The sequence below is a fragment of the Pantherophis guttatus genome, chromosome 2 (assembly GCF_059756535.1).
Source record: "Pantherophis guttatus breed Tessera chromosome 2, ASM5975653v1, whole genome shotgun sequence".
In the NCBI taxonomy this organism is placed as follows: domain Eukaryota; kingdom Metazoa; phylum Chordata; class Lepidosauria; order Squamata; family Colubridae; genus Pantherophis; species Pantherophis guttatus.
The window spans coordinates 221,087,629-221,100,760 of NC_142064.1; the positions used below are offsets into that span (position 1 = coordinate 221,087,629).

Sequence of the window (13,132 nt, forward strand, 5' to 3'; positions counted from 1 at the left end):
AACTCAGCTGGGATCATCAGCTGACGATCCCTTTGACGATCCCAGCTGAGCCACACGATCATCAGAGCCTTTTTTTTTTTTACTTTTAAAAGCATTTTTTCAGCCGAAGAGGTTGTAGAAAAAATGCTTTTAAAAATTAAAAGAAAAAGCCTCTGGTGCGGCTCAGCTGGGCATGGGGGGGGGCAGGGATTTTTGCTACCAGTTCCCCGAACCACCCGCCTCCATCGCTACCGAATCGGGCAGTCTGGTCCGAACCGGGAGCATTTCACCCCTGGTACCACCTGCCTTTAAAGCAATTGTGTAGCCCCTCCTGAAGGAGCTATCTCTCAATCCAGTCACATTGGATAACTTGCACACAATCCACCTCCCTCCCTTTTCTTCAATTACAATGGCTCCTAGAGAAAACCTGTACTCTTTTCAGCTTGAATTCATACCTAGGCCAGATGAGCCTTTATTTGTTTATTTCAATGTATAAACTGTCAAAACAGAATGAGACAAAGCAGTGTACAGACAATTAAAAATACATCACAGAATGCATTAGAAAAACCAACTTTGAGGGAACTAATGGAAACAAAACATCATGTCATATGCAATAATATATCACAATGTGAAATACAGAATATTAAAAAGTACAAAACAGAAAATATTAGTAAAATATTTTCCTAATATTTTAAATAAACACTTTATAGAAATCTGCCAGCAATTTGGCGGTTCGAATCTCACCAGGCTCAAGGTTGACTCAGCCTTCCATTCTTCCGAGGTTGGTAAAATGAGGACCCAGATTGTTGGGGGCAAGATGCTGACTTTGTAAACCGCTTAGAGAGGGCTATAAAGTAGTATATAAGTCTAAGTGCTATTGTTATAAAGTGTTAATTGTAAAATGCAGGTCAATCAAAAGATATAACAGATCTGCAGTTGCTGCACCTTGCCCTTCTGTGACAGAGTTTATGTGGGTCTGCCATTGGATAGCTCAGAAACTGCACTCTGTTCAAAATGCAGTGGCCTTGCAGCTGGCAAGAGGAAGCAGGTTCATCAGATTTGCCAAACGTATATTTTGATATGCTAGCAATTACTGTCACTGATTTAGCCACTACTTTCAAAATGCCTCTTAAAACATCTGGAGGTTAGCAAATAGCCTCTCCTTGTAAAGAATATAGGATAGCATTAATAAGTTATTTTTTTCCTGGAAGGAAATGTTGCTTTGCCAGATCTATAAGATAAACACTGTTAGAATAGATTTATTATCAATATAAGTTTAAGTTTTAAGTTTAAGTTTAAGTTTTATTAAATTTCTATACCACCCTTCTCCCAAGGGACTCAGGGCGGTGTACAGCCATATTAAAACACATGAATTTATAAAATTTAAAACCAATTAAAATCAAATATATGAAATTTGGTCATCAATTTAAAACACACATACACCCATTTAAAATTCATATTAGGATAGTCCGGCTTGCTGAAACAGAAGGATCTTAAGGGCGCGGCGAAAAGTGCGCAGGTCGGGGCTAAGATGAAGCTCTAGTGGCAGCTCATTCCAAAGGGCTGGTGCCCCCACATATAATGTAACTCTCACTGCAGTATTATATTGGAGATGATTTCCATTGGATTTAGTGCTCATATACTCACCTTGGATAAGATCACTTTAAGAATATGGATTCTTATCCATATAAGAATATGGATAAACATCCCCAGTTTTAAATTTGTTTACTAACATTGATTTTTTTTTTCTTATCTTAGCTGGTATTCAGAGTAAAAAGTTTAGATTAATTTAATCTAATTAATTTAATTAATTAATTAATTAATTTAATAAGTTTAATTATTATGAATGAAGTTTGAGTAGACATATTGAACAAATTATTTAAACTTGTTTTTGTTTTGTTTTTTGTTAGAGTTTGCAATCACTGATTTTCCCACTGATTCTGAAATTTCCCCTGTGCCAGCTGGGGAAGGAAGAATGGACTGTGCATCTCCAGATGTTGCTGTAGAATATATAATGGACCTCAGTAATAAAAGAAGCAAGAAAGAAGCACAATATCTAGATAAAAGGATTTCAGAAAAAGAGAATATTATCAGCTGTTGCAGTCGCTATGAACAGTGTTCCTCAAAGCAGAAACATCCCAAGGCAATGGGAAAAAATGGGAAAAAGGTGGACTGGAACATAAACAAACCTTGCAAAAGGTACATTCCGGCCTCTGAGAAATATCCCAGACTCCAGCAAAAGCAGAGGGAAGAAAAGAAAGCACAGAGACAAATGGCGCTGCTTCAGTTGGTTGAAAGAAACAGCCCTGGTAATCTTTGCAAGAAAAAAGGTGTTTCCCCAGATAGAGCCGTCTCACCTCACCAGGAAGATGAGGTCAAAAGTAAAGTAAGTGCCTTCAAAATGTGAGGATGGCCTAGCCATAAACCATTGTCTCAGACAAGTATAAATACTTGCAATAAGTGGCAAATTGAACGTCACACATGGAGAAATGGAATGTAATGGAAAATACCACAAAATCAGCTATAAATAATTGAATTACATTTTTGAAAAGAACAAAATAATAATGGTGTCATGGTTAAGGCGGCAGCTGAAAAGACTGTGAATTCTAGTTCTGTCTTGGGCATGAAAGCTGGCTAGGTGACTTTGGGCTAGTCAAACTCCCTCAGCCCAACCCATTTTATTGAGTTGCTGTTGTGGGGAAAATAGGAAGAGAAAGGATATTATACATGTTCGCCACCTTAAGTTACCTATGAAGTAATGAAGGCTGCATAAACAGTCTAATTAAAAAATGCAAATTCCTCCAAATCAACCTCAGAAGTATTTCTAAGAATGATGTATGCTGTTGTGTGTTGCTACATATGCTACTGGTGCTACACTACATCAACACCCTCTTCCTCTTCTACTTCGTCTTCTCCTTCCTCTTCTCATGTATGTAACTACAGTGATTAAAAGAAGAAAAAAGAAGAGCCATATATTAGTATAATAAAATTAATTCAGTCCATAAATCCAGAACACATAGAAATGCATTGCTTTTCTTATTTTTACAATACACTTTTAAAACCTGGATAGAGGGATACAACTTGATGGTGTTAAATCAGAAATATTTCTTCCCATCTGTGATCAGTAGAGCCAGGGTTCTTAATAAACACTTCATTTTCTGTTGAATTTATTTGATTCTTTAGATACATATTTTATGTTTCTTGAAATTTGGACCCATTGATTTTCTAAAATTGGATATTCCTAATTCCTTATTCCACATTTCAAACATATTACCAATGTTTACCTTCATCACATTTTTTTGTTTTGAATAAAATTGTATTGCTGATTTCACTTCAAATCGTGTCTCACAGAGATTTTAGAATTCCAAATATCTCTGAAACTGCTAAGGTATCTAGATTATATTGTTTGATCAATATATGTTTTCATTATATGTATTGCCAAGCCGATAATTTAGCTAAATTATACTCGGCATAGTCTGAAATCCTTAAAATGAGTATTATCCATAAACTGATGTAAGGTATTTATCTCTTGCTTGGCCCTGAGCTTCCAATAAAACAGTTTATCCTCTGTCTTCAAATTAGGTTCAAATCAAATTTCTCATGTGATTTGGATTAAAAGTTAGCCACTTAATTTAATAGTTTAAAGTTAACTGACCAAATATACTTGGCAGCTTTCAAAGCTGGAAAAGACAATCTTAGTTGTCTCTGTTGTGACGTATTTCCTTCTAATCATCCCAAACATTTGGAGGAAAAAAACATTCTCATAGGCTTTAAAATAAAGATCTAACATCAGCATCATCGGTCAATTTAGCCCAAAAAAAATTGAACATCTTGATTTGCTATTAGAATTTTCATTATTTATATAAATTGAATTAATATTGGAATCCCTCTAAAACTCTGCACAGTCTAGAGCAGACCTGTCAAACTGGCGGTCTGCAGACCGGATACATCCTGCACAGGCCACACCCACCCCAGCTCTGCAAAGGCAAAAAATGTTACAATACATACGATTCCACCCGTGACATGATAAAGTTTGACACCTGTGGTCTAGAGGTTCAGGTGGCCCAGGGGCAACTACCATTAATTGACCATTCAAACCTGCTCTGAATAAGTGGTAGTTATGACTGGTTCTCAGAGTTCCAGCCATCACAGTGTCCCACCGTCATATGATTGTCATTTGCAACCTTCTTTGCCTATTTCTGACAAGCGAGCTCCATGGGGAAGTCAGCAAGAGGTTGCAAATGACAGCTATGTGACATCTTGTTTAACAATCAATGGTTCTCTTAACAATGGTAGCCAGCAGTGCAGTCACATAACATCATTCTTTATGACTGTGTCATTTAGTGATGGCATTTCCAGTTCCAGTTACCATCATTAACCAAGGACTACCTTTAGAGACCTGGTTTGTCCCAGGCTCACAAAAATACATTTAGTATAAATAAATGCGAATTTATTCATCTCATCGCATGCAGCATAGCTATTAACAGAGTACTAAAAAATAAGAGTAAGATCAAATATAACAAGTAGATCAATTTCAGAAGGTAAAATAAAGGTTCATTATAGAATACAGTGTGGTGAAAATAACTTTGTTTATTTTGGTCTTATTTTAGGAAGAACAGTTCTCAAAAAAATTATTTGAACAAAGGTTGGTATTAGCATGTCTTTCTCTAGTAAAGTATTGTTTTGTGTCTGTGTTTACATATAATCAAGTTCTCAAATTTTATGACATTGTACTTAAAAGTAAAATTAGCATAAATTCCAAAGTTTTACCTATTCCTGTTAGAGAAAAATTTGCACTTGAGAAATCAAATGTACATGAGTTTGTTATTATATCAAATATCAAACTTCATCTTCACTCATAGCTCTTTTGAATTACCCTTAAACAAAATTAAGACTGTTGGTATGGAAGGAGATCTGCATTTTCAAGATTGCATTTAAATATAAGCGGAAATTAATAGTAGATCGATAAAATGAAGAAAGTTCTGGTTGAGATTATTTTCTGCAACTTGATTGTTTGTTTTAAACAGATCTGACTCCCCACCTGTTCCAGCAGTTAAAAACAGATTACAGCAACAACTAAAGTCTTCTGATTTCCCAGTTCATAACAGCAAAAATGGAAGCCCTAAGAGTATTTCTACAGATCAGCATCGGAGTGAAAGGCCTCTTCCAACTGCTGAAGCTGAAAGGCCTCCTTCATCTCATTTTGTTCCTTATGTGCGAACAAATGAAATATATTACCTTGATCCAGATGCACCCTTGACTAGGCCCTCCACGCATGAGCCACAATACCAAGAGCTGAACGGTACTGCACTAGAGAGTTCAAGAAATGCTTATGATTATTGAATAAAGTTTTTAATGTACTGCTTGTTCTACAGTGCTGTTTTAATTCAGTACTGAACAAAATGAAATATTTGTTTAAGAGAAAATCATTAAACCTATCAACCTAAACATAAATACCGTATTTTTCGGAGTATAAGATACACCTTTTTCCCCCCTAAAAGGGGGTGAAAATTTAGGTGTGTCTTATACACCAAATGTAGCCCCGCCCGCCCACCCACCCTTTGGCCTCTGCCTTGCAGCTGTTACCTCCTTACAAGCAAACAGCAAGAAAAAACAGCTCCTTTCAGCTTCAGCACAGCCTAATTGGCCTCCTGGCTCATCCAAGGTCAGTAAAATGAGGACCCAGATTGTTGGGGGCAATATGCTGACTCTAAACCACTTAGTGAGGGGTGTAAAGCACTATGAAGTGGTATATAAGTCAAAGTGCTATTGTTCTATCAGTACATGTAGAATACTGCTTCCATGAAACTGTTTTTTTTTTTAATTGGCTAAAGGTAAACTAATTCTTTAGAAGGCTATATATGCATTCTCTTCCGCACAAATTTCAAGCTAAGACATATCATAATTTATTCATGCACAATATTAAAAATGACACTGTTTACAATTAATTGTGTATATATTTATTTTTAGATACTTACCATAAACCACGGCAGGTTTTTAGCTCTGATCACATAAGGGATCCTCTTTTTAATCCTAATATGGTGAGAGACAGGCAGCAAGCCATACTCAAAGGACTTTCAGAGCTGCGAGAGGTAATAATTGATTTCAGTGCAGTAAAGTTGCTGTTGACTTTTTCATAAAGTCCACTGATATCGCATTGTTTACCATTGATCGTTTGTGTTGAATTTTTCACTCTAAGATTACATTGTTTGCAATGTTTCCATCTTGTAAAAAAGAAAAAAGACAAAAAAATACATTAATCTGTTATTATAATATTGTTTACATGTCAACATTGTATACATAATTCATATATTCTGCTTCTGGATTAACTTTTCTAAAGCTTTCATAAAAGTATGAAATATTTAGAGTCATGCAAATTGGGAGGAAAATTGCTTCAAACTACTGAACATACAGTGGGGCAAAAAAGTATTTAGTCAGCCACCAATGGTGCAAGTTCTCCCACTTAAAAAGATGAGAGAGGCCTGTAATTGTCATCATAGGTAGACCTCAACTATGAGAGACAAAATGAGAAAACAAATCCAGACAATCACATTGTCTGATTTGGAAAGAATTTTTTTGCAAATTATGGTGGAAAATAAGTATTTGGTCAATATCAAAAGTTCATCTCAATACTTTGTTATATATCCTTTGTTGGCAATGACAGATGTCAAACATTTTCTGTAAGTTCACAAGTTTGGCACACACTGTTGCTGGTATGTTGGCCCATTCCTCCATGCAGATCTCCTCTAGAGCAGTGGGGCTGTTTTGTTTTGGGGCTGTCGCTGGGCAACACGGACTTTCAACTCCCTCCAAAAGTTTTCTATGGGGTTGAGATCTGGAGACTGGCTAGGCCACTCCAGGACCTTGAAATGCTTCTCACTAAGCCACTCCTTCATTGCCCAGGCGGTGTGTTTGGGATCATTGTCATCTGAAAGACCCAGCCACGTTTCATCTTCAATGCCCTTGCTGATGGAAGGAGGTTTGCACTCAAAATCTCACGATACATGGCCCCATTCATTCTTTCCTGTACACGGATCAGTCGTCCTGGTCCCTTTGCAGAGAAACAGCCCCAAAGCATGATGTTGCCACCCCCATGCTTCACAGTAGGTATGGTGTTCTTTGGATGCAACTCAGCATTCTCTCTCCTCCAAACACGAGTTGTGTTTCTACCAAACAGTTCTACTTTGGTTTCATCTGACCATATGACATTCTCCCAATCCTCTTCTGGATCATCCAAATGCTCTCTAGCAAACTTCAGACGGGCCCGGACATGTACTGGCTTAAGCAGGGAGACACGTCTGGCACTGCAGGATCTAAGTCCCTGGAGGTGTAGTGTGTTACTGATGGTAGCCTTTGTTACGTTGGTCCCAGCTCTCTGCAGGTCATTCACTAGGTCCCCCCGTGTGGTTCTGGGATTTTTGCTCACCGTTCTTGTGATCATTTTGACCCCACGGGGTGAGATCTTGCGTGGAGCCCCAGATCGAGGGAGATTATCAGTGGTCTTGTATGTCTTCCATTTTCTAATTATTGCTCCCACAGTTGATTTCTTCACACCAAGCTGCTTGCCTATTGCAGATTCAGTCTTCCCAGCCTAGTGCAGGTCTACAATTTTGTTTCTGGTATCCTTCGACAGCTCTTTGGTCTTCACCATAGTGGAGTTTGGAGTGTGAGTGTTTGAGGTTGTGGACAGGTGTCTTTTATACTGATAACAAGTTCAAACAGGTGCCATTAATACAGGTAATGAGTGGAGGACAGAGGAGCCTCTTAAAGAAGAAGTTACAGGTCTGTGAGAGCCAGAAATCTTGCTTGTTTGTAGGTGACCAAATACTTATTTTCCACCATAATTTGCAAATAAATTCTTTCCAAATCAGACAATGTGATTGTCTGGATTTGTTTTCTCATTTTGTTCTCATAGTTGAGGTCTACCTATGATGACAATCACAGGCCTCTCTCATCTTTTTAAGTGGGAGAACTTGCACAATTGGTGGCTGACTAAATACTTTTTTGCCCCACTGTAACAGAACTGTTCTGTTTTTTATTTATAATCATGTTTCTACCTCTCAAACTATATAACCCTAAAACTATGCAGTGGCCTTGTTCCAAAAAATGGTAGAAATTCCTTCCACAAATTTTCTTTCCCTGTTGTTATGAGTTAGTCTTCTTGAATAAAAAAGAAACTATAAATATGTTTAGTGAGCTAAATACCTTTAGCTCTCCCAGTTTTGCATCAGTGACAATCCTCTTGCCTCACTTGTTGATTAATAGTCAAATCCCAGGAAAAAACTTCAGCCTTTCTGATATTTTGCAGGAATAGCACTATAGTAATGTCTTCTACTTCTAAAAGTTCTTATATTACATGTGTTAAGAGTCTTCATATCAATTTCAGATTATCAACATCAATATATCGGTATATATGCAACTTTTTATGCTTTCTAAATGTTTAATATGTCAAGTAATTTCCATTTTAAACATTGTTTCTGTTCTTTAATGTTGAAAAATATTTGCACAATAAAGGTGATATTGCTAATATTCAAAATGATACATTATGTGTCCCTTCATTTAGGAGAATATCACTATTCTTACTATTATTATTCATTGCATTCAGCCAGATGTTTAGACTGGACTTGGCCTTTTTATCCACCTATCAAGTCCTTCCCAAGGACTTTGGATAGGCAGATGTTCTTGGTTGATGGTGTTAATGGTGTTGCCAGGTCTTGTCATCTGCTTTGCCTGCTATTTTTTTAATGTACCGGACATGTAAATACTTTGCCTTGCCATGTCTCTTTTCTATTCTTCACTTGGTCTTTCTTGTAGACCAGTTTGGTCTCTCCAGTATGCAGTAAGACTTCATGGCGTGCTAGGTTCAGTGCATCTTCTTCACTGTCCTTCTGATATTCTTCCAGTCATTATTATGTTTTAATTAATAACTAGCATTAATCTTTTTAAGAGTAACCTTGCATTACTCTTCTAATAAATATAACTCCCTGTAATCATCTGCAACTTGCAGTGCCTTTCAGAATACCCACTTATGATGGCAAGTGGAAATGTTATTCATTTCCACTTGCCATCATAAATCCAGAGCAAAAGGCAGCAATTAATTCATCTGAAGCTGCTTCTGTAACATAGACTTTCCAGAAATGGTGTAATTTATTTATTATTTCAAATGTTTCAGTTTTCTCTATACATTAGACTGAAGCATGGTAGAAATAGTCTTAGTTGCTGTTACCGTGATTGTACCACCCAATTGTTGTTTTAGCTGTTTTGATGGCATCCATTTATTAAAGCTGCTCACGCTTTTCATGTTGAAATTTTTTTTTTTGAAGAAACAAACTACATATTTATGTTCAGGTCTCCATCACCTATTCATATTTCTATTGTTTCAGCTCTATATTTGTAAATCATCTTATTTTCATGCAGTGTAGAAAAAATAGAGTAGGTTACCAATCTTTAGCTAGTCCTACTGTATTTTGCATTGCCTGCCTCAAAAGGAGATAAGGTGATGAAGAATGGATGGATGGATGGAGATGGATGGATGGATCGATTGATCTATGGAATTACTTTAATACTTCTATATTTTTGTCCATGCCATTTATCAGCCTAACCTATTCTAGTTATTTATTTCTCATCTGTAAATAACCTTATTAAGTATTTGTGTTACTATTGTTTATCCAGAAAACAAAAATGCATCTGGGAAAGATAAATTACAAATGTGTCTAATAGAAATGTTCCACAGTGGTAAAAGATAAGAGTATTCATTGAGTCTATCCCTTTTTTCAGTGTAGGAAAATCAACTAAAGCATTCCTGACAGATGTAGTCTCTGTTTTAGCACATCCCACAAAGAGGAATCTACATTTCATAGTTGGTTCTCCTTTCTAACTACTGTGGCCAGTAGATTATTTTCTAACATTCATTGAGAATTTAAATCCCTAATTCTGTGCCTTGCATGCTAGGATGATGGAGGACAGGGATTGACCTTCTTCTTTATGGCATCCTTTTAGGTATTTGAAGAGTACTATCATATCTCACCTCAAAGCTAAACAGGTCCAGCTCTTTCAGTCATAGAATTATTTTCAACAATGAATTTCTTCAATGTTCTTTGAACCATTCTGCAATTAGGAAGTTTTATTTTTGCTGGCAGCAACTAAAATTGTCTTTGTTGCAACCATATTACACTATTGATTCTTATTCTGGTTGGAATCAATTATGATTCAAAGTTAATTTCAGACATCCTAGTGCCAAGATGACAAAATTCCAGATGTTTATAACTTGGGAAAGTTACACACGTTTCCAAAATAGTTTTTCATGTGTTTCTATTTAATTTCATTCTTCCTCCCCCCCACACCACTTTTGTTTTATACAGCTGGATATTGGATAAGCATTCCTTCCAACTCTTCATGCAGAACATTAGGTAAAAAATGGTGACTAGAACATAGCTGAGGACTTAATAGTGTTGCATTCTAATCAACCCTTTCTCTGAATTGATTACGAACCGCTGTTTGAGTGATTTTTGAATTTTCATTGAGTAACTAATACCCAATTTCTTAGTTGTTTTGAACATACCTGAAATCTTTTTGTCGTTCTTGATACAACTCAAACTCATTAGTCTTCCTCTTTCTTATACATCTGTACAGTTCAAAGTTTGTACAGATGAGTCTCTTATTTGGTAACCTCCCACTTCCTTCCCATTGTCTGATGTGCCCTTTTTATGTTTTTAGATCTTCACAAACCTTTTTGTTAACCTAGTTTGACCTCCATTTTTTCTTCATTGAATTTTCTTGCAATTGGGTTTTAACACATATTTTCAATCTGTTTTATTGAGTAACTAATACCGATTTCTTTTTCGTTGTTTTGAACACATCTAAAAAATCTTTTTGTCAATCTTGATACAACTCAAACTCATTAGTCTTCATCTTTCTTATACATCTGTGCAGTTCAAAGTTTGTACAGATGAGTCTCTTTTGGTAACCTCCCACTTTCTTCCCATTGTCTGATATGCCCTTTTTATGTTTTCAGATATTCACAAACCTTTTTTTTAAGTTTTTTATTTTTATTTTTCATAAACACATTTACATGTACACTCATTTCCATTTTTCATTCATCTTTTCTTTTAACTTTAATTTTTAGTTTTTCGATGCTGCTCTTTTACCCTTTACCTTTACTCCAACCTTTCTTCTTCTCCTCCCTTTTTCTTCCCGTTTTTCCTACTTCCTTCGTTCTTCCTCTCCTTCTCTTTCCTACTTCCCCTTCTCTTCCCCCACTCCTCTCTTCTTCCCCCTTCTAACCTTCTCTTCTACTACTCTTTCCCCTCTTCTTCCTCTCCTTTTCCCTTTCTTCTTTCTCCTCTTGTCTCCTCTCTTTTCCCTTCCTCTCTCTCCTCCTTCCCTTCTCTCCTGTTGTTTCCCTTTTCAGTTCAATCTAAAGTGGTATTCGAGCAGCCCCAATTTCCTAATTATCTTTATTCTCATTTCAATCTTATTCAATTATTTATTTTTATTTCATCATTTGCGTACATTTTTATAATATCTCATTTTTTTCCCTTTTAACAGCCCCCCCCCCTTTCTCCTTTTACTTGGCATCATCTGGGTATCTTTTTCTAATTGTTTTCTCCCATCTATTCTCTATTTTTTCTCTATGTCCTTATTCATATTCTTTTCTAACCAATCATAACATTTATCCCATGTCTTGAAATAACTCTTTATCTTTTATTCTCAATGTTAATCTATTCATTTCTGCACATTCTAAAATTTTCTTTATAATATGTCCTGCCAATGGAATTTTATCTGCTTTCCAGTTTTGTGCAAATACAGTTCTAGCCGCTGTTATTATATGAATAATCAAATATGTATCTTCTTTGCTATAATTCCTTCACAAACCTTTTTGTTAACCTAGTTTGATCTCCCATTTTTTCTTCATTTTTTTTTTTAGGAACTCATACCAGTTTGTGACTGATGCAAAACTGGGGAAACTAAAGGTGGAGAACATATTTATAGTTTCTTTTTTATTCAAGATCAACTCATAATGAAATGGAAAGAAAATTTGTGAAACCATTCCCATATTATTGAATCTAATGTCATCTTTTGTATTTCTTTGGAAATATCTACTTGATATGTTCTAAAGTTTAGCAATATTCTAAACTTTGAAATATCTAAATTTGTAACAGCTGTATTCATGTAACACATCAAGCCATGGTCCCATCCAAATCTCTAATTGAATCCTTAATTCCTTCATTGTTGAATATCCTAGTTCATATCCATTACAAAAAGTGTGTCAGGAAAAGATGGGAAAATGCTATTAGTCTTGCAGAAGAAAGGATTCATTACCAACTTCTAGACTTATATTTGTATCATCTTATTGGAAGATCTCACCAATGAGGGAGAATAGGGATCCAGATGTAGGTAGATTACATTTGCATAGAATTTTGTCAATTTCCTTAGAAGTCATCTGCTTAAAATCCTCCCAGATAACCTTGCAAGATATGTTCATCATCTCTCTATGGGACCTGTCCAGTTGAGACCAGATTCTGAGCAGATCTAAGTGACCTTATCTTCCAGATGTCTAGAAAATTCCTCATAGCCTCCCTTTTCTTTCTAGCTATGTTCACTCAATGGGATCTTTAAAGGGGCTGCTGGGTACAATTCTGCAGATGTAGTAACAACAGTTCATCAATATTTAGGCAGAAACCTGAGCTTTTCCTGATTAGTGTGATTAATTTTCCACCAGCATCCTTTCGAGTGTTTCCTCTGCTGCTTCATCACCCAGAGCTGCTCTGTTCACCAAGGAGTTCCCTTGGATTGGAGAGCTGGGAGAGGCAATTTAGCACAAATGCCCCTTTTTTCCCATTGGGCAACTGAAATCTTAGCTGGACTGCCCATTAGAGCTTTGGGAAGATCCTCAATCACTCTTTGAAAATCAAGTAATTCCTTAAATGCCTAGAGAAAACTGATCAAATGGGATCTCCTTGTGGAAGTTGGTAGCACCAGTCAGTTCCAAAGCAATCAGAGCATGATCCAACTATGATAAGGACAGATGTTAATACCCTTAGTCTTAGATCATATCACATCTGTCCTCAAATGAAAAAATGTTAGGTGTTGTAGTCTTCCATGTGTCAAGCTGTCAATGATACGATTCATATCTATGTTTTTCATGGTGGCA

The 13,132-nt window shown here is 36.3% G+C and overlaps 2 protein-coding genes across 5 annotated transcripts in view; one reads left to right on the plus strand and one right to left on the minus strand.

The window, feature by feature from the left end:
- Positions 1-13,132, plus strand: part of CCDC66 (coiled-coil domain containing 66) — a 38,151-nt gene that overhangs the window by 24,004 nt on the left and 1,015 nt on the right. For 2 of the 3 annotated variants that reach the window (XM_034436777.3, XM_087887869.1), the window contains exons 15-18: positions 1,890-2,365; positions 4,590-4,624; positions 5,007-5,281; positions 5,950-6,071. In XM_034436777.3, the coding sequence (XP_034292668.2) occupies positions 1,890-2,365; positions 4,590-4,624; positions 5,007-5,281; positions 5,950-6,071 (908 nt within the window). The remainder of the gene's footprint in view (positions 1-1,889; positions 2,366-4,589; positions 4,625-5,006; positions 5,282-5,949; positions 6,072-13,132) is intronic. The other variant, XR_015732668.1, reaches the window with a different exon arrangement.
- The window catches only part of TASOR (transcription activation suppressor), a 67,129-nt gene continuing 56,208 nt past the window's right edge, over positions 2,212-13,132 (minus strand). The window contains exons 23-25 of one of the 2 annotated variants that reach the window (XR_015732667.1): positions 5,958-6,203; positions 5,218-5,289; positions 2,212-2,916 (exon numbers count right to left, since the gene is read on the minus strand). Coding sequence is in view for 1 of the 2 variants with exons in the window: in XM_087887866.1 (XP_087743992.1) it covers positions 6,169-6,203 (35 nt within the window). In the remaining variant the exon portion in view is untranslated. Of the gene's footprint in view, positions 2,917-5,217; positions 5,290-5,957; positions 6,204-13,132 lie in introns of those variants that run through there. The other variant, XM_087887866.1, reaches the window with a different exon arrangement.